At 52.0% G+C, this 25,369-nt stretch overlaps 2 protein-coding genes across 6 annotated transcripts in view; one reads left to right on the forward strand and one right to left on the reverse strand.

The window, feature by feature from the left end:
* The first annotated feature begins 1,219 nt into the window (after positions 1-1,219).
* On the forward strand, positions 1,220-6,797 carry Pimreg (PICALM interacting mitotic regulator). 2 transcript variants are annotated; one of them, XM_006246760.4, is made up of 6 exons: positions 1,220-1,324; positions 1,796-2,113; positions 3,752-4,029; positions 4,438-4,533; positions 5,099-5,152; positions 5,404-6,797. In XM_006246760.4, the coding sequence occupies exons 2-5, from the start codon at positions 1,829-1,831 to the stop codon at positions 5,130-5,132; spliced, it is 693 nt and encodes a 230-aa protein (XP_006246822.1). In that variant the 5' UTR covers positions 1,220-1,324; positions 1,796-1,828; the 3' UTR covers positions 5,133-5,152; positions 5,404-6,797. The 2 variants fall into 2 exon arrangements, with proteins under 2 accessions (XP_006246822.1, NP_001107253.2); NM_001113781.2 differs by having other exon boundaries at positions 1,307-1,324; positions 5,476-6,148.
* The window catches only part of Pitpnm3 (PITPNM family member 3), a 91,957-nt gene continuing 72,901 nt past the window's right edge, over positions 6,314-25,369 (reverse strand). For 2 of the 4 annotated variants that reach the window (XM_039087319.2, XM_063270035.1), the window contains 10 exons: positions 24,310-24,480; positions 22,981-23,175; positions 22,032-22,180; positions 20,353-20,469; positions 17,644-17,760; positions 17,181-17,329; positions 16,816-16,965; positions 15,012-15,195; positions 10,533-10,661; positions 6,314-10,111 (listed from right to left, as the gene is read on the reverse strand). In XM_039087319.2, the coding sequence (XP_038943247.1) occupies positions 9,806-10,111; positions 10,533-10,661; positions 15,012-15,195; positions 16,816-16,965; positions 17,181-17,329; positions 17,644-17,760; positions 20,353-20,469; positions 22,032-22,180; positions 22,981-23,175; positions 24,310-24,480 (1,667 nt within the window). In that variant the 3' untranslated portion in view covers positions 6,314-9,805. Of the gene's footprint in view, positions 10,112-10,532; positions 10,662-15,011; positions 15,196-16,815; positions 16,966-17,180; positions 17,330-17,643; positions 17,761-20,352; positions 20,470-22,031; positions 22,181-22,980; positions 23,176-24,309; positions 24,829-25,369 lie in introns of all 4 variants that reach the window. The other 2 variants (XM_039087320.2, XM_063270036.1) reach the window with 2 other exon arrangements.

Consider the following 25,369-nt stretch of genomic DNA (forward strand, 5'->3'; position numbering starts at 1 on the left):
CATTATCGCAGGGGGTTGGGAGGCGAACACTGATGTTTAAGGAGAGGGTCAGACTTCCTGACACCAGGAAGAAGCCTGAAGAGGAGTCTCACCCCAGGCTTAGGCAAGGAGAGAGGAGGGAGAAGAGTAATGTTTCTTCAAAGCCCAGGTACGAGAGCCCCTTTGTGGTGGCACACCGGGCCCCTTGATTTCAATACTGGGGAGGCTGAGCCAAGCTCGTGGCCAGTTAGAGTCCATTCCCAGCTACACAGAGGCACTGTTTTTAAAAGGGGTGAGGCAGAAGGGATAGCTTGTCCCCTAAAAGCTCTACTGTTCTTGCAGAGAGGCTTAAGTTTGGTTCTTCCCACATGGGGTGCCTCACAACCATCTCTAACTCCAGCTCCAAAGGATCTGACATCTTCTGTGTCGCCCCCACCCCATTCCGTAAGCACTTACATGCACAGAGACATATTTAAATATAAAAATATATTTTAAAAAGTCAAAACCATAAAAATAAAAGCATAGGAGAAAGTGATCCAGGCGTTGCTGTTGTTGTTTGTCTCCGTCGTCTTTGTTTTTTGTTTTGTTTTTTTAGCTTGCTGGAAGACTACAGGAAAGAAAGATTGAAAGGTGCCTGGAGCAAGGCCCGGCAGAGGAACTGACCTAACGGGTGGAGAAGTTGATCTACAGTCTGTCCCCTCCTTTGAGATGTGCTTTCTTGGGCGCCAGCCGGGTGGTTTGTTTGAGGAACAGACAGGGGCAGGGCCATCTCGCAGGAAGGAAGAGGATTAGGCGGGGAATTTGAAACAAAACTTCCCAGGGAACGCAAAGCTCAGCAGTCCCAGCCTATCGTTGTGACAAAACTACTGGACGTGAGAGAAAAGTTAGACGGGGTGAAGAGCTGAAAGGGGTGCCCGGGGTGGCAGTGACCTGCGCCCCGCAACAGCAGCATCCTACATAGCACCCTGAGCAGCAGGCTGGAGGGAGTCAGCCTAGGAGTACGATGGAAGAGGCACGGCCACCAGGGGACCAAGCAGCCGGGATGTAGGGAGAAGGGTGGAGGGGCTGGGCGGCGACGGTGGTCAGGTGGCCATCTGGACCCTCGGCCGCCAGCCAGGCGGGGGTCCCCGAACGATGTGTGGGCGTGGCCAGGCCAATCCTAAAGCAGGATTTACAGTCACGAGAGAAAAGAACCAATCGAAATACAGGGGCAGCGGCGGTGGAGGGCCGATAGGGCCAATGGGCTGCAAGTGCCAGGACGGGGCGGGGCCGCGCGGAGTTTCAAATCCGCTGTGGTGGGCTAGGAGAGGGTGTCGATTTTCGAGTCCTGGTATCAAGCAGGGAGGTGAGCATGCGGGGACACTGAGGGGCCTGGGGAAGGGGTCTCTCGGGAAGCTCGGAATGGGAAACAGGTCAGGGGCTGTGGATAGGGCCTGCAACACAAAGGGAAGGTCTGAGAGTTGCAAACGCCCCTTCAGATCCGAGGCTTTGGCTGGATAGCCAAGTCGGCTCCGGAGAGGAAATTTTGTCAAAACAACTTGCTGATGGTGCCCTGCATAAGCGCCGAGGCTCCGTGATCTGTGTGCCACTCCGTTTAGCCTATGGGGAATAGGCTGGGATGGAAAGATGAACAAATTGCTGCCTTGTAACCGAAGCAGTTGCAGACCATGACGCCATGGTCACCTCTTTGACATCCACAGTTGCCCAACAAGGCCTACAATGAGTGGTTCCACTTCATCTCTTCCCCGGTTCCCAGGGTCCCTGGAGCCTTGAAATGGGGCCAGGGAGTTCTCTGGTGATCTTTTGACCTCCCCAGGATCTATCGGGCAGAGGAAACTGGACCAAGCACATGGCGTCTCAGTGGCAGGGCATGAGGACCTCCGTGCGCAGACGATCACTCCTAAAGGAGGAGCAGCTAGAGAAGGAGGTGACCCGGTCTGCTGGAGGTCATCTGGAGACCGGTCCCTTGGGCTCCCTGTGCAGACAGTTCCAAAGGAGGCTGCCACTGAGAGCAGTCAGCCTGAACCTTGGTAATGGCCCCTCCTGGAAACGCCTGGAAACTCCAGAGCCAGAGCAGCAAGGTCTTCAGGCTGCAGCTCGCTCAGCCAAAAGCGCCTTGGGTGCCATGTCCCAGGTAACAAGGATGCCACTGGCTGTCTGTTTACAGAAACATCCTTGGTGTTGACGGTTCTATCCTCAGGGAGGCTGCAGGAATATAGACTTTATGGGGTCTTGGGGTTTGATTAGGTTCTTGCCATTCTCCCAGAACCCCAGTCGTTCTGGCACATAATAGTTTCCCAGCAAATCGGTGAGTGATTAAGGTCATGGAAGAAATTGATGCTCCCATGCAGGGTGACATGCTATGTCCTATGACAGCAAATTGCAAGAAATGGCTGTCTATAAAGAGATACCAGTGTCAAGCTTAGTGGATAAAGACTTCCTAGATTAGGGGACTCTTCCAAGATCACTCAGGAAAGGGGAGGTACGTGGAGGCAGAGAGCCAGGGGGGTGGTGTGAATCCAGCCTGGATGCTGAAGAGGCCCCAGGACTAAGCAGCCAGCACAGTGAGGGAGGTGATCCCGTGTGCTGACTGATGCCCGTCTAAATTCTCCCGGTCACGCTATTACACCTTGGCTGTCAGCTGTTTGGTAGGAAAACCCAGAGGAGCTGGGCTTGCAGAAGGGTGCGATTTCCCGAGCGGTTCAGAAGGCAGATTTGAGGGGTGGTGTTTGTGTGCGGTGTTTGTGCAGATATCTTTTTTTTTTAATTTTTTAAGATTTATTTATGGGAGGAGCGTTTATGCAGTGGCACTTGTCTGGAGGTCAGAGGAAAATGTGCAGGAGTAGATTCTCCTTCCACCTTATGGGTTCTGGAGATCAAACGAGTTGTGGGGTTTGGTGGCAAGACACTGTACCTGCTAAGGTATCACGTAGAGCCTGCGTGGGTCTTTAAACCTGGAGCTGGAGATGTGGGCAGGTGTCCCCCGGAGAGGACAGAAACTATGAGAATGAACAGACCTCTAAGGAGAGAAGGGGGAATGGCCCTCCTCCTTGGCATCTTGCTGGGCATCCTGATGGTGTAGAGAGAGAGCAGAGGCTTCTGACAACTCCACAGAGAGGTCTCCTTGCCAAAGCCTAGCTCTGACTTGGAAGAGCCTTAAGATTGCTTTCAACATCTATAGCTCAGAACAATGAAATGTGACATCTTGTCTAAGGTCGCCCAACTCATCAAACTTATCTTGGGCCTTGCTCCAACTTCTGGGTTCTGGTTTGCCAAGGCAAAAACAATCTAGCAGAACTGTCTGATCTAGCCACATGTAAAAGATCCCAGGACTGGGACTCAGCCCTGTAGATGGTAGGGAGCCGTAGAAGGGCTTAGAGCAATTAAGTGTTATGATCAGACCCATCATTAACGTATCTGTTTAGTCTGGGATGGAGAAGGGACGAGAAGGAGTAAGACCAGGGTAGGATGAGAAATGGCTGGTATCCAGAAAACCGAGCCTTCCTCCCTCTCTGGGCTCGTCCCTGCCTTAGGGCTCAGATGTAGAGTGGTCTTACTGCTACATGCTGAGTCCCTACACTGGGTCTCTGTAAGTTCTTGCGGGAGAGAACCATCTCACAGGAAGTCATACTGTCGTTCTTGACTTAATGTCGCTGCTACTTACTCACAGCAGACTGTTTGCCGGACAGGCCCTGGGTTGGAGGGAAGGCAGGAGGCTGGTAGCCCACCTTGGTCCTCTCTGTGCCAACCTTCTCACGTGAACCCATCACAGAGGATCCAGGAGTCCTGTCAAAGCGGCACCAAGTGGCTGATGGAGACCCAGGTGAGAGTGAGGAGGAAGCGAGGAGCCCAGAAAGACAGAGGGTCGCCACCACCCAGTCTGAGTCCAAAGAACACTCGGCTATGCAGAGCCAACCGGGACGCTAGAGGGGGAGGACTTCCTCGCCTCTCTGGCCAGATGGGTCCACATGCTCATCGCCGTCAGCGGCTAAGGAGGGAGGCTGCCCTCCGGAGCCCCTGTTCCTCCACAGATCCTCTCTGCTCTCCCAGGCAAGTAGTCTAATGAGCCCGGCATGATTTCCCTTTCTGTCCCATGAGTCTCCTCAGTACTACCTGGGATGAGAACACCCTGATCCACCTCATCCTTGTTCTGGCCCAGGTCTGCCCCAAAGCTAGTGAGGACCTAAGGGGAAAAGTCTCTCTGAGCCCTAGTTTCCCTAACTGTAAAAGGAGTAGGAGGCGAGTATCACTCCCTCCGAGATGAGAGACATCTGAAAGACCAAGGCACAGACACAAGCCCTCACCTAACTGTAAAATAACTGCCCATTGTTCAGCCCCATGGGCCTGCATGTCACATCCCAAAGTGAAGGTCTAGTGAGGTTTTCCCAGTCCCCCAGGGTCACCTGGGCCCTGCTCAGGGCTCTCATAATCCCTGCTGTGACATCTCCTTGTGTTCAGTGAGTCTGACAGCGACCTAGAGCCTGTGGGAGCTGGAATCCAGCATCTTCAGAAGCTGTCTCAAAAGCTGGACAAAGCCATCAAGGCTGAAGAGAGGTGAGCTACATACTGGGGTCAGGGTGAAATGACCAAGGGCCCCTTGAGCCACAATGTATTTCTGGAGAGGGTGCTGGTTCCTATATCAACCTGCCCCATGACCAAGACCAGTCCCTGTCCTCTGTGTGTCAGCCCCCTGGGATGATGGTGAAGGATGCACTATGAATCATTCAGGTCTTGGATTCCCACCTTCTCCTATCACCTTGAACCTCACACATGGCTGGGTCCCTGCTTCCTGAGAGACCTCCCCTTCCTTCAATACCTTCCATGGCTCCCCTATACCCTGTCTACCCATAACATGGTTGCTATGGAGTCCCTGGTCTATCTGTTCAAGACTCCAATCTGGGGGCAGAGCCTTGTCTCTGAATCTGCCCTAACTTGGAAACTGTTTTCCCACTTGTATAATGGCCACAAAGGGTTCTTGGGCTGTCTGTCCCCCGTGGCCATGTTCCTACCATTCCTACAGGTTCTGGTCTTGTCTAGTCTGTGCTTTCAGAACATAGTATGTGCCTTCAGAACATAAAGCATCCCAGGTCATCAGTCCCTCCTCCTTCTCTGCCCCTAGTGGTGACATGACCGTCTCCCTTATCAGTGAATGAGGACACCAAGCATCCTACAGGTAAGGACCCTGCTCCTTTCTCTGTCTCTTCCTCCTCCTCCTTCTTTTTCCACATATAAGTTTGCACGCACACTTGCAGGAGCGCTAAAGAAATGAATGGATTAACCACAGGGTGGGTGGGTACAAAGCAGAGAAGGAAGTGTGTCTGAGTCGTCCAGGTCCCTCAACCAAAGCTGCTACCCTTATTGCTCACGTCAACACCCTGTGATTTCAAATGACTGAAAGCCACCTCCCAGCCTCTCAATTTGCAGAGGGGAGCTATACTATCCTACACGCACTGCCTTGAGAATATGGAGACGCACGATGGAACCTCTGTCTTACAGGAAGCCAGCTCTGTCCAACCACCAAACCACCGGGATGTCCATGCTACCCAACCCATGAACTTCCTGGAGGCGTCACTGGATTTCTCAGCATCCCCAGGCCACTGCTAACAAAGACCTGACTAACATGGGGTTCAGAACCCTTTTACTTCAGCCATATCTGGGCCCACTGGTAACCACTGGCCACAGCCTGAGAGTGATTTAGGAAGCCCTTGAAGAGGTGATGGGAACTGCCCATGTTCCCCCAGAGGACTCTTGGACTTAGGCACACTCTCCCAGCTCTCCAGCCTCACAGTTGTCCGTCCATATTAGGAAGGTACCAGAAGATGCTAGATAGTTCTGAGTCTTGAAAGTAGGGTCAAGACCCCACAGGAGTCATCCCATGAACCCTCCCCCTGTATTCCCAGGCCAGAGATTCTGGAGGACCCACTTTCTGCTCCCCACCACCAGAACCCCACAGGAAGAGAGATGTTTACAGAGTGTGCAAGTCTCAGCTCTTGGAACCTACTTATAAGCTCCTTAGGGGGCACGGTGGGGAACGCTGTTCCAAAGCAGTTTCTACTCTCGGTAAATTATTTAAGACATCTGCTATGTCATTCTATTAAAAAGATACCAGTGTGTCAGTTTTGTAGATCACATCGTTTTTTTTTTTTTCATAATAAAAGCTCGCTTTTGATGCCTGGCACTTTTTAATATATATCTACACATATCGTGACCCCGCACTGAGTGACAACTCGGAGCTCATTCTTGTGTCCCCTACCCCCTCCACTCCTGTCCTTCACTCAGAGGGAACCAGAATAAAAGAAAAGCTTTTTCACCTTAGCCCAAAACAAAGCACATCTTAAAGGCAAATAAGGTTTTTTTTTATTTAAGTGACATTTCAGAGTTAAAAACAGCTCACATCAAAATCAAGACCAAATGTAAAAATCTTTTAACTCCATAATGCTGTTTTTTGTTTTGTTTTGTTTTTTTGTCTTGTTAGAAATCGGATATTTTACATTTTCTTTTCTAACGGATTTTGTACAAGGCAGCCATGAGGACTAAAATAAGCCTTTTCTATCACAAACCATCCATCACAGAGAGGACTGGAAGTTACACACAGGGACAGGCAGACCTTAGACAAGGTCAGACCGGCTGCCACCACTGAGTAAACAAAGAGAAAAGGACAGTGGGTCTGAGTCTGAGGGGGAATGTCTCACGCTAGCCACCCTCCTGGCCTCCCGCTCCTGGTGTCCCCCATCTCTTCCAGAGTGTAGAGTCAAACTCTGATTTTTTTTTTTCTTCCCAACCTTCCTGTTAGTTTCCCAACAAGATCAGAACTCAACGGAGCCTTGATACTTGTACTAAATGTTTAACTTGGGTGTAGAAGAAATTCCTCCCAAGCCCAGAAGAAAAGAAAAGGGGATTTTTTTTTTTCCAGAGCACTTGGAATGGAACCCTGGGAATTCCACTGGGAAGTTGGTTGTTTAAGGCGGGGTCAACTGCAAAGCTCCTACAGTCAGGGTGCCCCTCCCAGGTGGGGCTTCACCTGAGCCGAATCTGAGCCTGCAAGAGTGGCACCTCCTCCAGACTTGGGGGCACCGGTCTGGCAGGATCCAGTCTTCAATAGGTGCCATGTTTTGTCTGCAGGACACTTCCGGGACACAGCTCTGGGTTGCAAAGTACAGTTTAAAAACCATTAGATACAGCCTCCCCTCATTCAGAGGAGCACCCCAGGAATCTCAGGGATACCGGGGTTCAGATACATATGTTGTAGCCCAGCACCCAGGCAGGAAGGCTGTTTGTCTGGATGCATGAAAATAATTTACTCTTTAAAAAATATCTCGTGGTGCTTCAGGGAGGGGTCGGTCTTTGGGGTACGGGATGTGAAGCCGGAAGAGCGAACTCCAGCAACACACAACAGGACAAGGGATAAAGGAAGTTAGCAGGCATCCCTCAGCCAAGTCAGGACAGCCACCACACGGGAAGAACAAACATGCCACTCAGATACGGGAGCTTTGGTCAAGCAGGAACACGTTTCCAGCAGCTGGACTGCAGGCACACCAGGAGCTAGAGGTAACTAGAAAACAGCTGGATGGAGGGTCACAGATCCTGGAGGAGACACGAGCCCTCCTCCGGGAGAACACTAGGAATCAGTTCCTTTTGTCTCTTACTTAACTGAACAAAAGCACTAGTGGGAGTCACTCACAGAGTGGTTGCCAGGAAGCATGCCTCACAGACCAGCCAGAGCTCCTAGTGCGGTGGTCACAACACCCAGATGTACGTCTGTACGCCAGCGATATCTCACAAAAGGGGTCATCCAAGCAAAGGAGGGGTGGGGCCTCTGGCCGGCTCCGGCCCACACAGAGCCCTGTCACAGGCTACAGGCTCCCTGGGGGTTCCCCACTCGCACATGCATTCAGCCTGGGGTTCTCAGAAAAGGAAGGGGCTGAATATTTATTTGAAAGTTAGACTCGGTGGCTCCTGCCGAGAGGAGGGCTGTGAGAGAATCAATCAGGTTTGCTCAAACTCAAACCACAGCATTTAAGGAAAAGGACTGAGGTGTCTATACCCTATGGGCTGGTGCAAGGTAGGCAAGGAGGATTTGAGGGGCAGGGAGCAGGTATGAACTCCTAGGAGGCAGGATAGAAGGGGGAAGCAGAAGCTGTTCCCACGCCTTCTTGCCTGCTCTGCAGCCCCCTGGCAGTGCTGAGTTTAGTTTGCTGAATGCAGTGCTGATGGTGCAGTGGAGAGCTGGCAAAGGGAACAGGAGCTGGCAGGCTGGAGAACACATTTGAGTGGAGAGAGCAGGGTGGCTACTGGGAGACCGCACCCCCTTCCAGCCCCAGTGAGGCACCCAGGTTGCTGGGCAACTCACAACATGGTGCCAGCCACCCCCATCGGCAGCCACCTCGGGCTGCATGGGAGCTGCAAGAGGTAGACATTGAGCAGAAGCAACACTGGGCTGACATGTGCCTGCAGTGTACACAGGTATTTGGCCCTGGCCTCAGTTGCAGCTCAGAGGGCCCCAAGACACCCAGGCCATGCAGCAGGTATCAGCCCAGGCCAGGGAGCAAGGGGAGGCCTGTGGCAAGGCCAGGGGCACAAGGAGACACCCCTCCGCCACCACGCTAAGGGGGTCTACCTGCCCTAGAGAAGGTTCTAGGCTCAAACCAAACTGAGTGGCCAGGGAGAGGAAGAGAATACAATGGTTTGAGCCAATATTCCATGAACCTCTGGAACTCAAGATCTCAACTCTGTTCGTTCCAGAAACCTAAAGGGAAATGTGAGCCTGAACAGAGCTATGGGAACGGCAGCCATGTTGTCGCCTTTCTGTTTCCCTCTGTGTTACACAAACCAGCTTGTTCTCCATGAAGCAGCGGCTTCCTTCCTATGAAGTGTTGGACTCCCTTTCAGCTCCATCCCCAGAAACCCTCTCCCAGGATGGGGAGGGATGGGAGGAGGAGGAGGAGGCCCACTGGGTGCTCTGAAAAGCCCTAGAGAGCAGAAATGCTAGACAGCCTAGGAGTCAAACCCAGTACCCATCTCAGCCGCCTCTAGTTACAGAAATAAAAGGCGGGGCCCAAAGAGTAGGTATGCTACAGACTCCAGGGCACACAGCCAGACCAAGTTGGGGCTGAGTTCACAGCTGCACAAGGCAAGACTCGGGGAAGAGGACTGTCTGTCTTCAAGGGCCACGGGAGAATAAGGATACCGAGAACAAGAAAGGAGACAAAAGACAGCTGCAAGACAGTCAGCACCAGGCCCGGTCCCCAGGGTTGTGGACAAACTCCACATACATAGATTGGACCCAGGGAATATCTTCTCCCATAAACTGATATCTCTGTGTCATAAGACAGCCAGCCCCAAAGTGGTGCCCCGGATGTCACAAGGAGGGCAGGCATAAATGCCACTTACTCCTCTACAGACAGTTACTGTACCTGCAATCGGCCACCTGCCTGGCCGAGTGCCCAGTGAGGGAGGCTTCTCATGTTAGAGCCTGCCTAGGGAGGCTACAGAAACCTCAGCACTCAAATAGATGGTCAACTTTACCCAAACACTGGCACAGGCAGGCTTGGCCCCAGGATCACACACACACATTACGCCTGACTCCAGCTTGTGGGCACAGGAGTGGGGAGGCGGCGGCGGCTTCACTGAGACACCCCGGATTTCACCCCATCGCAGCCCAGAGAGCTCCCCAATGTCAGGGCAAGGTCCCTCCCTGCTCTGGTCGGACACTGCTGGACAGACACGGGAGGGAAAAAGCAGGAAAACGCCTGTGTCGGAGAAGGCAACCCTTCCCATCCCTGCAGGCCGCCTAGCTGCGCCCACTGTACCGAGCACCGCCCACCCTTCAGGGCACCGACTCGAACTTGGGGGCCCCACGCGCCCAGCTGAGAGCAGGCAGAGGCCGCTCGTGGTCCTTGTCAGACTCGGGCTGGCTCTGAGCCCGCTCGGGCTTGGGGTTGGTGGCCGGTGGGTCGGGTTGCTGCACCGACATGGTCCTGCGCAGGTGGTTGCGCTTGCGCAGAAACTCCGGCTGTGCGTGCAGCCCAAAGCTGCCCTTGCGCAGGATCATGCGCGAGTTGTTCTTCTTAGGGCGAGAGCGGTGGCTGGCCTCCAGTGCCGCCAGGTGTGCTGCGTAGCCTTCACTCAGGAACTGTGAAGGGAACGAGCGCTAGGTTAGTACCTGACCCTGTCTCCCGACCCGACATCGCCACTTCCCTAACATCCTCCGTGAGAGTCTGCAGCTTCTCCGAGACCCCGAAACCAGTCGCAACGCCACCCCCTTCCCAGAAAGCAAATTTTGCCCTAGAGTCGATAAGTTTGCGGCTCATCTCCAAAACCCCATCATTCTGTCATTCAGAATGGCACTTGCTACGCTATACAAGTCAGTCATTGTTCTTTTTCCCTTCCCCTAGATGCCATTACATCTGCCACTACTTGGATTCTCCCATGCGTCCAGCAGGGGGCCTGGCCCAAGGCACTGCTCAATAGAGATGAATGAATAAGTAAAAGGGATGGGCTGGTAACTGAATGATTAGGCGCTGCCCCCACCCCTTCCCCTGGCCCTCACACACCTGGCACTGGGTTTGGTACTTCTTGGTGGGCCGGCCCACAATGAAGATCTGGGAGGCAGGGAGGCCCAGCACACTGTAGACAGAGATATCTTTCGTGGAGCCGTAGGCAGCAGTGATTTTGATGAAACACTGAAACACAGAAGCAAACTGGTGAAGAGGGGAGAAGACCTAGGGAGCCCCTGCTGGGGAACCTTTGTTCTGCACTCAGACACCAAACTATCATTCCACTTTGGATAGAAGCCAGATGACTGCCCCTCCCTGAGAGCTCTATTACTTGTCGACACCACAGTCCATCCCCCTGACACACACACACACACACACACACACACACACACACACACACACACACACACACACCACACCTCTCACAGGAGGCCAAGTGTCCCTTTGGTCCCAGATCTTTGTAACCCTAAACTGGTGGCAAGCTCTAGACTGGCTATGTGCCTCGCCTCCTGATAGCTGGTCTGATGAGCTCCCCAAAAGTCCAGACCCAATTTAGAGATTTGCCCTCCCTGTTCTAGGGGTGCTTCCTTTTAGCTCATCACCCTAATGTCACCCAATTGGTGGCGTTCACCACCCAACTACTCTCAGTGTGTGTCTCCTATCCCTGTCACCATTTGTCCTGCGATGTTACCTGAGGATGTGGGGGTTCATTTCATGTCCATCAGACACAATTAGAGTTATCTGAAAGAAGGGAACCTCAATTGAGAAAATGCCTTCATCAGAGCTGGCTGCGGGGCATTTTCCTAATTAGTGATGGATGGAGAAAGGCCAACCCCATTGTGGGTGGTGCCATCCCTGGGCTGGTGGTTCTGGGTTCTGTAAGAAAGCAGGCTGAGCAAGCCATGTGAGCAAGCAAGTAAGCAGCACCCCTCCATGGCCTCTGCATCAGCTCCTGCCTCCAGTTCCTGTCCTGTTTGAGTTCCTGTCCTGACTTTCTTCAGTGATGAACTATGAAGCGGATGTATAGGATAAGCAAATCCTTTCCTCCCCAACTTGCTTTTGGTAATGGTAGCTCATCCCAGCAATAGGAACCCTAGCTAAAACAGAGGACTTAAGTCTCTGAGCTGCAGTTTCTTTCCTTTAGAATTCACTGTCATCACTGGGATGACTTACTGTCTGCTATAGTTCAGATATGAAGTGTACCCTACCAGCACATGTGCTGTAAGCCTGGCCGCCAGTTGGTGGTGCCACTGGGAGGTGGGTGCTAACTTCGTCAATGGGGTTGATCCATTGATGAGTTCATAGCTAAATGGACTTAGGTAAGGCTTAGTTCGAGGAAGCTTCCCTCTGGCTTGCTCTGGTTCCTGGCCACCATCAGGCATGCAACTTTCTTCGGCCACCCAATCCCAACACCATAATTTACTTCCACGGCAGGCCTACGGCAATGGGACCAGCAGACCACAGGCTGACACCTCTGAGATCATGAACCGGATAAGACTTCCCTCCCTCCTGTCAACTTCTCAGGTGTCCATCACAAGGACAGAAAGAGAGAATAATGTACACTGTCCACATGGAGAGTCTGATGCCTCCCACTCTTACAACCTGCTCCAGGATGAGGCCCACCTTCACTCTGTACCCTCCTGCTCTGTACCCTTGGCCTTTAGAGGTGTCCTTCCCTCACCAAGATCATCCACTGCCCAGTCTTCAGCTGGCAGACAGAAAGCCCTGCCCCCTGTCCTGGCCCTCTTCCTCTCCAACTGTTCTCCCTGGCTTTTCACTGTACTCTCAGAAGCCTAGCACAGCCTCACCATGGATCCAGCCATTCCTGGGAGATGCCTGTCCTCACACAGCAGCAGCCTGCAGCCCAGGTTACTGCCCTGACCCACATGCTGGAAGTTGCATGGCTCATGATCTATACTCACGTCTGACCTCATCTTCTCCCTGCCTGGTCCTCCTCCTCTACCCACTCTCATTCATCCATTTATTCATTTGTGCATTCATTCTGCCTGTACTTATTGAGCACCTAGTGTGTGTCATCGTGGCCCAGATCCTGGAGATGCACCTCGGGCAACGCAAATAAACCCAGTGGCACCGTAATCACTCCTGGCCATGCAATGGGACATCTGAGAGCTCCTTGCCCATAACCATTCCCAAGTTCTGACAATGCCACCAGCTGATTCTCCTGACTGTGCATGCCTTTCTTTTTTTTTCTTTTTCTTTTTCTTTCTTTTTTTTTTCTTTTTGGAGCTGAGGACCGAACCCAGGGCCTTGTGCTTGCTAGGCAAGCGCTCTACCACTGAGCTAAATCCCCAACCCCTATGCATGCCTTTCTCTCCCTCATGCTTGCTTACTATCGGGATTCTAGTCTCTTGCTGGAATAACAGCCTCCTAACTACCTGCTCCCCTCTTCCTTTTGTCAGTGTGTTCTCCAGTGAGTTGCCAGAAGGATCTTTCTACAACTCGAATTAGATGCTGTCACTGCCCCACTTCCGACTCACCCATTGCTCCCAATGCCCTCAGCAGAGAGCCCAGGAGCTGATCTGGTTTCTGGGATTTGTAAGACCTACCAGGCTTAGGTGTGTCAAGATATCTAGAGCCTCAGCTCTCATCTGTCCTTGATCTGACCCTACCTGCACATAACTCCATTCTGTATCCCTGCAGCCCTGAGAATATCCCAGGATGTCCCTGCACCTCTATGTGTGTTGAAAGTGGAAAATCAAAGTGGAATCACTTGGGTCATCAACCCCATCAAAGATACAAAACCAAGAGATTATGAAGGAAGTATTCTCAGTCATGATGGCCTGATAATAATTCTCCTCCCCCATCACACTCTCCCCCCACCTCTCTCTCTCTCTCTCTCTCTCTCTCTCTCTCTCTCTCTCTCTCTCACACACACACACACACACACACACACACACACACACACACACACACACACATACGCCACAACCTTCCACAAAAGCCTGAAGCCTCCAGGCATGGTGGCACAAGCCTTTAATCCCAGCACTTGGGTGGTAGAAGCAGATGGATCTCTGTGAGTTTGAGGCTAACCTCATCTACATTGGGGGTCCTAGGCAAGCCAAGGTTAGACAGTGAGACATGATCTAAAATATAAAAATGCAAATGTATAAAGTCATCTGCAATCTTACACAAGTGGTACCTCTCCAAGTACGTCTGCTCAGTGACTGTCCATTCACCCTCAGACTGAGGTCGTCATTGTTTTGCTTGTTGCCGACAAACAGTATTGTCTTGGGACACATTCTGTCATCCTCCTCCCTCTTTTGCCTTTAGAAATTACCCTTGCCTCAATCTCCTTGAATGGTCCTATAAACCGCTATGGCACCTGTATCCTCCCACAGAGCTATTCCCAAGTAAAGCTTGATTTCACATCCATCTTAACCTCTTTATATTTCCCCAGGTCCAGGACATGCTGCCTTGCCGTCTACCTGACACCTGAGACTCACATGTCAAGACTAAGCCCACGAGTTATTACCTACTATCAGCCACTGGGGCTTTCCCAGGCGAACCTAAGACCTTCCTCCTCTGTTTGCCAATATTCCCCCTTTTCTGCCACACACCAGTAATTGTCAATTTACATGCCTTTCTCTCTCTAGATCAGGGATTGGCAGACTTTTTCTTTGAAAAGCCAAATAGTAAATATTTTAGGCTTTGAGCTCTGCCACAGAGACTCGACTCGGCTTTTCCACTGCATCGCAAAGGCAGCCACAGACAATACATAAACAGATGAGCTTGGCTGTGTGCCAAAAAAAAAAAAAAAAAAAAAAGAAAGGAAAAAAAAAACTTTATTTATGGACACCAAAATTTGAACTTGCGCAGTTTTCATTCATCTACTCCTTCTCTCCATGTGTGAGTCTCTCTCTTCTCTTTTTGCCTCTCTCTTTCCCTCCCTCCCTCCCTCCCTCCCTCTCTCCTTCCTTCCCTCCAGCCCCCGAACCCATCTCCAAAGCGTCAGGATCCTCTGGAGCCCTGGAGGGCTTTACACAGAGATACCCCAGCCTCCTGCCAGAGTTTCTGCTGCCTGGCTGAGCCCAGGAGTTTGCCTACCTAATGATTCCCAGGTGCGGCTACAAGAATTACAGCTCAGGGTGGCAGATTTTTTAAAAAGCAGGCTAGAACCGTCAGCACCAGGCAGAAAACCAGGCCTGAAATGTTTCAATTGGCACCAAGATATCTATTGAAGAAATAACCAGATGTAGAGACAAGAATTTGGGCCTTGGAGTCAGGAAACAATAAAGCATGGATCTCAGTCAGTGATGATAATGCCTGCCTTCCTCCTGGCTCTGTTAGGACATCCTAGTGAGAAATGCACACTCTCTCAACAAAATGTGCTTCCCTCCCTATACCAGCTAGGAACCTCGAAGCCCAGTTCCTTATCTTTGTAAGAGAAGGGGAGGAACGTGGAGAAAGTCGTGGGTTAACCCCGCTGGAAACTAATGAATGCCCCTCTAGGCCCTGCCTTCAGGTAGGGGTAGCCGCAGTCCTGTTCTCCATACCTCCCTGCAGGCTCACACTTACCTCCTGCATGAGGTTGCGAAGGAAGATGGCCTTCTGCCTTAGTGGGTCGTGCACCAGTCCATCCGAGAAGAAGATCATGCCCTGTGGGAAGTTGTGCTGGGACAGCCACGACACCACCCGCTGCTTCTGCATGTCCGGCCGCCCCGTGATGTAAAGGATCATGTAGCCCAGGTCCTGCCAGTGCCTGGTGAGATGGCAGGGCTGGGTCCAGCTCGGCCCACTACAGGCCACCCACTGCCCAGGTTTCTGCCCTGACTGCTGCTGCCTTTCGGAGAATCCAGCAGTAATGGTAAGGGGGCTCTCAAGTCCTCGCCCCTGGTGAGTGGTGGACAGTTGGGTGGCCTGTGAAGACTAGCTCTACCTGATTCCTCCCCTTTCCCTCTCCTGCTTCCACCTTCTCCACTGACAAGACAGCTGCCCATGCCCCCAGGCCACAGGCTTTGCGCCCACCTTCAGTGCCTGGTCCTTGACTCAGGCCCCATCTTTCCCCTGAACTACTACAAAGTCCTTAATGGCCACTTTCCCTCTGGTCCTCCCACTTGGCCTGATCTTGTGCAACCTTGAGCTAGACACACACACACACACACACACACACACACACACCCCACAGGCTCAGTTTCCCCATCTTACAGATGAGATAATCATTCAAACGCTCCCATGGGAGGTTCAAGGATAAAGGCACTGATCCCAAAACAGTTTGACATCGTGTGCCTGGCAGAGCTGGTTTCATCATCATCCTTGACTGTCTCCATGGAGATTTCTGTAAACCACAAACCCAGCCCTGTGGCTCCTTTGCTTAACCATACCTGACTCCCTACTGCTGAGGTAATGTTTCAAGGCTTCCCTCTGCTTTTGAACTCTGCCCCGGTGAGTGGGATTTCCCTATCCACATAGGGGTCCCCTGTAATAGCCGTGCTCCTGACTCTGGACCCTCCTCTAGACAGTCAACATGTCAACATCTTCATCCTTTAGGATCCCTCTTCCAGAAAACTCTCCCCGCCTCCCAGACAGAATTGGTTCTCTACTCTGTTTTCCATGGATGGCCCAGGGTACAGATAAGCCCAGACGTGAATCGCCACAGTGGGCTTTCTAAAGCCAGACAGTGATCTGACTGCTTGGGAAACTATGACAGTACACAGTGTGGGTGTTGCAGGGATGCTGGGAGACTGAAGATGGTCCCCCAGACACACGGGTCTGTGTTGGGCTCATAAAAAGCCATTTCTGGAAACTCCCAAGTTGTGGCAGTACTGTGGTGAAAGAGGTAGGAGCCACAGCGGAGGAGACCATAGTCCCCATCGCCAATGTGAGACAAACCAGCTCCCCTCCCGGCAGGCTCTCCAGGACACCCCTAGGAGCCAGAAAACAGCTGGAGGAAGGCTGTCTCTTGGAGCCTAGCGGTCAGCCCAGCTTGTCTCCCCAAGCAAGGCAGCATAGTCCCTATGCCAGCCTCTGCAAGCTCCCTTTCCTATCCAGTCTTGGGGTCTCAGCCTCTATTGTTACCACTGACCATGTCTCATCCCTGTGACTCATTTTCCTCCACTGGTCTAGGACTCTCCCACCACCAGCAATCTTTACACAGAACCCAAACCCGAGCCTGGTCTGGAGTTGACCTCAGAGAAAGGTGAAGGGGTGACCAAGACAGAAGAATGAGAGAGGAGGAGCAAGCGAATGAGCTGAAGTCTACAAAAGAGACTGATCCTCCCCCAAACCCCCAGTGAACAGGAGGAAAAGCCAGAACTTTGCAATGCCTCGGACCAGAGACCCACAGAAGTCCTAGAGGAAGCTTGGGGGAGGTAACACTCACCGAACAACATCCACTGCCCCTGGCCGGACCTTGGGGTCACTTCCCATGATAGACACACTGGCAGCAAAGGACCCATCAATGCTGAACACAACACATTCCATGCCTCGGGGCAGCACCGTGAGGTAGCTCATCGCACAGGTCTGGTCACCCCTGAAAGGTATCGACCCAAGGTCAGCCTGCAGCTGAAATCAGTCAGTCTGGGGTCAGGGTTTTGGTGGCATCTCCTGGCACTATGGCTGGTGGCCTCCTCCCTTTTCTTCCCTCCATGCAAACAGAAATAAACTCTGTCTTCCAGCCAAACATGGATGGGAAGGTCACCCCAAAAGTCCACCGTGTGCATGTCTTCACACACATCCTGGCCCTACCTGACCACCATCTTTACAGGGTAGACACCAACCCCCAGACGCCGGGGCCGGGGCACATTGTATGTGATTCTGCCACTGTTGTTGGTGATTTCTGTGTCCAGGTGGACCCAGCGGCCTGACGATGGCTCTGTCATCACCAAGATGTCCACCTGCAGCCAGAGAAGAGAGCAAGGAACCTGCTACAAACTGAAGGACAGCATGTTTGACAGCTAAGACACAGGGCACAGGTTCCTACCTGCTGTATCCTAGAGTTTTCTATCACCCTCCCTCTGTGTGGCGGCCACACTGGCTTCCCACCTCTTTGGAGGTATCAAGGTCCCTTTATCCCTTGTTGATTTGGTGATCAGGGAGTGCTCCCTGTGCTGTGTTCTGGCACAGAGGCTTCTGTCACCTCTTCTGCCCTGAGGTCCTATGAGTCCTATGGGGCAGGTGAGCCAAGGAGGAGATGCTCAACCCTTGGTACCTTCTCTCCAGTCAGAGCTACCATGTCAAGAGGGCCATACATGAAGCGCCCCACCAAGACCTGGGGGCCATCTTCAGCAGCAATTACATCATTGGCACGGTGGTTCGCGGTAACATTCTGCAAGGACAAAGAGAAACAACCCAGCTCAACTTTTGCAGACAAAGGCTTACTCTTGCTTTGTCCTTAAAGCCTTATATTTAAAGGATGGCTTCCAGGGTGTGGCCCAACTGAGTCAGCTGTCCCATGAGCTTCCTACACTAGAATACCAGAAACAGACTGTGAAATACCAAACTGCTCCTTGGGCTGCCCACAGAGGTGTGCCTCATGCTCTTGATTCTGCGCACCCTCTGAAGTGACAACTGGCCTTTACAGTCTGGTGATCATTTTTAGATTTCTGAGCTGGAAACTACCCAGTCACCTTTGGTTCTTCCTTCTGTATAAACAGCCAAATTACATAGGTCCTTTTTTTTTAATGGAAAATTTCACATGCACAAGAATAGAAAGAATAATATAGGCGAGCTTGTGAGCCCGACCAGAGCATCCACACTGATCAGCTGACTGCCGTCCAGGTCTCCTGTCCCTGAAGCCTCAGCCCCTCATAGGATACTCGAAACATCATGGATGGTGAATCATTCCCTCCCTCCATACCTCAGTGCCCTTGTCTTTCAGCTCTGCCCCATTCATTCTGCAGCCCCAAGTCCTGTGTTAGCCCCCACTGTCCATGCCCAGGCTAGCCTTTGAGATCTCTGTCCCTCAATCTGTTGAACTTTATACTTCATACTGGTCAAGTCTTTGTGTGTGCCATGCTCATAAGTGCATTTGGACTCTGGTAGAAGCTTCCTAATGAATCTCTGTATTTCAGGGCTGCCTCCAGACAGATCCTCTGTGTCCTTTACAAGACACAGATCTGACCCAATCTGGCCAGCACCCCATACCTTCCACTGAACTCCAAATCCTGAGTGTGGCACACGGAGCCAAGCCTTGCAGGAGTGCCTCTGCATTCTGCTTTCCCGATGCCCCTCCTACCCCCTCTTCTTCTGACATCCCTTTTCTCAAACTCCAGCTCATCCCCCAGCGAGAGACTCAACTCCATCCCCCTACTCCTACTGGCTCCCAAAAAATGTGAAGTTCACCTTCTCTCAACTTGAGGGCCAAGTGATTCAGCCCAACACACCTCTACAGAACTCATTGACACCAGTCCTTGAGAGAAACCCCACCATGGGACCTGCCCTAATGTAGGATTGGAGGTTCCTTTAAGCACTTCACCTTAAGTGATACGGAGCAGTGCAGAGGATGGACGGGTGCTTGGAAATAAGCCTGAGTCATGGGGTCATCACATACTAAGATACCCAGAGTCACAAACACAGACAACAATGGATGCTGAGGGGAGGGTGTGCCAAAATCAGAACCCTCAAACACTGCTGGTGGGAATAAAATGGGGCAGCCTCTGTGGAAGGCACACTTGAGATTAGGTATAGAATCACCACTCCCGGGCTGGGGATTTAGCTCAGTGGTAGAGCGCTTACCTAGGAAGCGCAAGGCCCTGGGTTCAGTCCCCAGCTCCGAAAAAAAAAAAAAGAATCACCACTCCCTGTCTATGCCCAAGGAAAATGAAAATATATGTCCACAAAAGGTGCACATGATTATGTAAATTATTCAAAATAGACAACAGGCAGAAACACCCCAAATACCCACCAACTGACAACTGGATGAACAGAACCTATGGATACAGTAGAATAGTATCCAGTCAGGGAAAGTTCCTATACATGACACATCATGAGGGTCGCTATGCTATCATGCTAAGTGAGAGAAGGCAGACTCAAACACATGTGTGACATCATTTACATTAAATTCTGAGAATGGGGAGTCTGCAGAGACTGACACTGGATGACTGGTTACTCAGGGAGCAGTCTGCGGCAGCGTGTAAGGGAAGAGGACTACAGGGAAAGGGATTTCCTTTATGAGGTGACAAAATGTTTTAAAACTGACCATGGGTCCCGTCCCATACAACTGTGAATATACTAAAATCCATTGAATTTGACACTGTAAATGTCTGAATTATGTGATAGGTGAATTATGTCTCAATAAGTATCTTCATGCCCCCAAAAAGTTGATTCATGAAGCGTTAGTCACTCTGCCTTTTAGGACTGTTTTTAGGACCCTGCTTACTGATCTTTCTCCCTACACTAGAGCTGCTCACCAGGGCAACAGTGTGTCAGTATAGTCTCAAATTGTGCCCCATCCCAGCAGAGGGACTGAGACAGAGTAGGCAATGATGGCAGTGTGCTGAGAGAATGAAAGGATGTGTGCTTCCCAGATCCTCTTCATCCCCAAGTCCCCACAGAGGAGCCCCATCTTCAAGAAGCCTGCTGTGACCTACCCTGGCAATCCTATCCATTTTCATCCTGGTGTGCACATCTCTGCTGTGGCAAGGCTCATCCCAAGTCCTACTTAATAGCTGAGAGCCCTGGGCACAGGCAAGATCTTCTGTGTCAAGTCCACGTTTTCAGAAGCCTGGCATGGAGCAAGCATTCCACAGCTGCCCTACTTTTGCCATCCCCGGAGCTCACACCTGCTCCTTCATACAAGCCCTCGGCCCAGCTAGAACGGAGATGAGCTCTACCAGGCAAACCGGGGTTCTTCTCTGGGACATGGCTGCCCACGCTCTAAAGGTCAGCTGCCCAACAAACCCAACTGCAGCCAGCTTACCCGCAACTTGACCTGGGTTCGCTTTCGCAGCCACTTCTCCCGGGGGTTAGCGGGGCTCAGAGCTGTGGGGTCCAGACCAGTGCTTTCCTTCACACTTGCACTCTCGTAACGCATCACCTGGCCAAGAGCGAGGAGGGGCTTGGTGGCACATTCTCCTGTGCGTTGTCCTTCCATCTCGCCAAATGGTTGCCAGCCAGGGCCTGCTTCTGACCTCCCTCCTACATTGTGCAGGACCCTGTTTCAGCCCTGGGAGCTGTCTCCCTTCACACTTGTCTGGACAGCTGGAACCAGAGAACTGTCCCCTTGGTTCCTCTGCTTTGGGAGCAGCCTCTGACCTTCGTGCCTGAATCCTGCAGCTGCCTAGTTAGCATTCGTTTGTTCTCTGCCTTCCATATAATATTACAGGTGACGCTTGCCTAAGACCAGCTGGAGCCATGGACTCCTGACTCCGAACTCTCCCCTTCTCCAGGCCGTTGCTTCCTAGTCCCACTTCTCTGGTCTAGACCTTTTCTGCTGGGTCATTCTCCTCAACATCCACAAATGCCTACCACTGTTCATTTCATATAAAATCACTCTCTCCCTGGATACCCTCATGCCTCTTAGTTTCCATGGCACCAAGTTCCCCATAAGACTTCTTCACTCCATCTCCACATCCTCACCTGCCTCCTCTGTCTACCCCAAAAGCTTCTGTCCCCTCCACTGAAGCCACTTCTGCCATGTCCCTAGGACTTCTATCTCTCCTGTCTACTTACTCCAGGTTCTCCTCCAACCCATGGGGATGATCGCGTCCACTCCTTCAAGTGGATCTTCCCTGTCTCCCCCAAGGAGCTTTCTGAACTGCTTTCTGTGGTGACCCCATTGGTATCCTTATGCAAGGTCTGGTGGCAACACATTTTTGTCTCCTGTCCAGATATCCAGTCCAGATATCTTCCCTAAGCACCAGACTTACTTCCCCAGCACCTACCCCATGTCTTACCCTGCAGACACACAGCCTTGACTCCCCCAGCCCAGATCCCCTCTGCCAAAGTCCTAGGAAATCACTCCCATGGTTGCTCAATGGAAAGACAGGACCATGTAGCTAGCGCCTTCCCTCAGCTCAGACCTCAGAAGTAACTAACACTGAATCCACATGTTATCACCCCTTTGCACCTAGTCCAAACTTTCGTGCATGTCCTGACTGGGCTTGTATACTCTCTGCTTCCTAGGGACACTAAGGCTCCTCTCCTGGACCCCATAATGGCAACCCCAGAGCTCCCTTCTCAAAGGACAGGTCAGCTGATAGCTCTTCCTTGCTCACATTCCTGCCATACCCAGGTAAGACCACACCAGACCTTCAGAACTGTCCCCAACCCTCTGCCCCCACTACCCCCCAGGCTCTGGACTTCCTGCCATTCCATTTTAAAGACAAAGACACTAAGACCCAGAGGGACCAGGTATGCATCACTCCATACCCTCCATCTTGTCACAGAGACATAGCTTCATCTGCAGGTCCTACTTCATTATCTAGAAAGTCGGGGTTCTTAACGGCATCCCCTCTGTGGCCTGTCATTTCTCTTGATGTCCATACCCCAGTGCTTTCCCGCCCCTGTCAGAGGCCAACTGCTCCACATGGCCTCAAGAGTAGCCTGGGATTCCCCAGAGGGGCCAACAGACTGGGCCCAATAAGGGAGCCACAGTACCTGTCTCAAGATGAAGGCAACCACATCAGTAGACTCCCAGTAACTGGCATGGAAGAGGTGGGGCAGGGCCACTGTGGGGAAGGCGGTAAGGACATCCGGGCAGTACAGAGCATAGTCAATCCTCTTGGTTCCCCACCACTTGGCTGTGACTGTGGGGCCAAGAGGAAGGTGAGGACAGAATGGCCAAAAGCCAGCAGGCACAGGCTCAGTGATGACGTGCCAAGAAGCATGGGGCCACAGCACATGCACAGGGTGAGCTGGATCGGGGGTGACTCCTGCCCTTTCCCCAGCCCCTCTGATTATCACCACTAAGATATGGGCTTCCAACTCGTCACAAGGAGGAAGGCCAGCCCCTTATAGACAGTCACAGTTGGACCCCAGGGGACAGCTCCACAGTAATTTCCCGAGGGCTCTCTGTAAGGTCACAAATTAGTCTGTGCTTGCAAAGGTCAGGGCACAGTGTTTGATCAGAAATCAGAGGCCTGTATAGGGTCAGAGGTCAAGAATGCACATGAAGTCAAAAACTCAGTCATGGGCCATGGTCAGAGGTCAAAGCTCCATTCAAAATCAGAAATCAGACTCAAAGGTTAGAAATAAGGCTAAGCTGAAGCTGGTAATGTTTGCCTTGCATGTATGAGGGAGGCCCTTGGGCTTAATATCCAGCAACGAGTTTGGAGATGGAGAAAACATAGTCCTAGCTGATACATTCAGGGCTCTATCCTGAATCAGAGCTTAGCCAGCTTAGGAAATCAGTGAGGACGCAGAGGGAAACCAGATAAGTCCTCCCTCCACCCAACGCCGTCCCCTATCCCCACCACTTTCCCAAAGACAGGAATGCCATCATGACAGTCATCATGTCATTATGACAGTAGCCCCGCTGTGGGCCCACCACCCCCAGAGAAAGTCCCTGTCCCTCAAATGCAAGCTGGGCCCCAAAGACCTCACTCACTGCGGGAGGCACCCATAGGTGCCAGGCTGTCCGAGGACTCTGAACTGTCGCTATGGGAGCTGCCTTCGCTTAGCCTCCGTTCTGGGCGCTGGGATCTTGGGGCCTGAGGGGGCGAGGCAGGGGCATCCAGAAGCGGGGGGCTTCCCCGGGAGCTGCCCTCCAGGAATAAGGGGCTGTGGGTGTGCAGGGCATCAGCTGGAGGGGGAATTGCAAGGTCAGGGCAAGCACTGAGTATCCAACAGAGTGGCTTATTTAGTGCCAGCCCCATGCTGGGCAAGAGACTGGAAATGTAGAGAAGCCAGCCCAGGAGTAGCAGGCCACAGGCACCCCATACCCACACACAGAGTACAAAGTGTGAGTGATATAGACATATGTGGTGAGCTCAGCATCACCCTATCTCCCAAACACTACAGGGAAGCCTGGGAAGTTGGCCCTCAGGCCTAGCTGAAGTCATGAGATAATGCCTAACCATGTCCTCTCTCATCAAATTCCTTCCCTGACCCACAGTGGCACATGGCTGAGGTGAAAGTAGATGGAAATGACTTCAGCTGGCAAGCTGGGGGTGGGGGAGAACCTCTAACGGAGAACCCGTTTCAGAGGGAACATCGAAGTAACAGAAGTAGGCATTGGAGCCTTGCTTCCTCATGGAAGTCCTAAACAAATATATCCCTTTGAGATGAGGAGCAAGGACGGGTAAATTCTAATCCTGAAATGAGTTATGGGTACAGCATCTCCTCATCTCTGACCTCTGAAACCATTGGGCTAGAGTTCCCCAATGGCGATATGGAGCTATGGAGCCAAGACTGGTTACCAATGCTGGGCCTGTCTTTGGCCATATCATACCCAGTCACACACATATTCCTTTGAACCTAGAAGCTAGTTCTTCTCTGAACTAACCAACATCTCTGTCACTCCAATACAACCCTCCTCCAAGCCCTGGCCAAAGGCTACCCCTTCCATGAATCCCAGGATGACACACTCTGCTGTATCTTTGCAGGGTCTAGGGTGGGCACAAGGAAATAGCCCTAGGCAGGCACCTTTGACTTGTCCTCAGATCAATAACTCTACTGTTATTCCATCCTTAGTCATAGAAGCTCAAATGGGAGCCAGCCAGTGGATGGGGTGGCACCAATGCCTGGCACAGAGGCCCTTGTCATAAGCAGTTACTCTAGGGCATTGAAGCCAGCTGGCTTCCTGCCCAGGCCTCTCACAGCACAGCCCTGCTCCCATGAGTCACCCCATAGCTGACAGTCTGAGAGGCTGAGGCAGAATGCACATCCCCAGAACTACCAGCCTCCATTCAACACCCTCTCACGCCTCGGGACCTACCGAGCAGGAGAGACTGTCCGTCGCCCAGGGGGAATCTCTGGTAGCGAGGCACGCTGACAGGAGGCACCAGGTGGAACTTGGGCTCCAGCAGTGGCTCAAGCCGTGAAGCAGAGGGATCTGCACAGTGGAAGAAGCTGTAGACCTGGCTACAGGCAGGACGCATCTGGAAACCTGGGTGAGTGGGAAGAAGACACATGCAGAAGCCCCTTCCTAATGGCTCTACAGGGCTCCCTTGAATGCAGCCTTCAGTAGCCTTCTCTCCTACTCAGATACATGCAAAGCCCCTTTCTAATGGCTCTGAAAGGCTCCCTAAAATGAAGCTTGAGTAGCTTTCTTTTCTGCTCGAGAACCAAGAACCTCCCCTGGGTCCTTGCTACCAACCTTAGTTAGGGTTTCTATTGCTGTGACAAAACACCATGATCAAAAGCAACTTAGGGGGAAAGGGTTCATTTCATCTTACAACTCTCAGGTCACACACCATCACTGGGGGAAGTCAGGGCAGGAACTCAAGGCAGGAACCTGGAGGCAGGAACTGAAGCTGAAGCCGTGGAGGATGCTGCTGGCTGGCTCACTCAGTTTGATTTCTTACACACCCCCGGACCACCCACCCAGGGACAGGACCCTCACACGATCACCAGTTATGGAAATGACGCAGTCTTGCCTACAGGCCAATCTTGTGAAGGCCTTTACTCAATTGTGGTTTCTTCCTCTCAGATGAATCTAACTTGTGTCGATTTGACAGAAAGCTAGCCAGCACACTCCCCAGAAAGCAAAAGGCACAGTTTGGCACTGAAAGCCTTTCCAGTCTGCCCCACCTACTGGCACCATTGTACATAAACTGTGCTGCCGCCCTGATGAACATCGGCAAACTCGCTTATTTCCTTCCTCTGTGTTCAAACAAGGCTTCCTTCAGACCACAAGGTCTTCTTCCACTATTCACACCGAGATACTTCCTTAAGTTCCTCTAACCACCACTCAGCCACTACCCAATTTATTAAGCCAACCCAAGTCCCTCCTGCTAGGACAATGGCCTAGAGAGATCAGGCGCTCTCAAGGCTAG

Source organism: Rattus norvegicus, chromosome 10 (genome assembly GCF_036323735.1).
Source record: "Rattus norvegicus strain BN/NHsdMcwi chromosome 10, GRCr8, whole genome shotgun sequence".
Lineage (NCBI taxonomy): Eukaryota > Metazoa > Chordata > Mammalia > Rodentia > Muridae > Rattus > Rattus norvegicus.

What these genes read in the sequence shown, in the direction of transcription:
- Pimreg (XM_006246760.4), top strand. Translation starts at nt 1,829, where the DNA reads ATGGCGTCTCAGTGGCAGGGCATGAGGACCTCCGTGCGCAGACGATCA. An exon ending in CCTTGGGTGCCATGTCCCAG is followed by an intron (nt 2,114 to 3,751) that starts GTAACAAGGATG and finishes AACCCATCACAG; the next exon opens with AGGATCCAGGAGTCCTGTCA. An exon ending in GATCCTCTCTGCTCTCCCAG is followed by an intron (nt 4,030 to 4,437) that starts GCAAGTAGTCTA and finishes CCTTGTGTTCAG; the next exon opens with TGAGTCTGACAGCGACCTAG.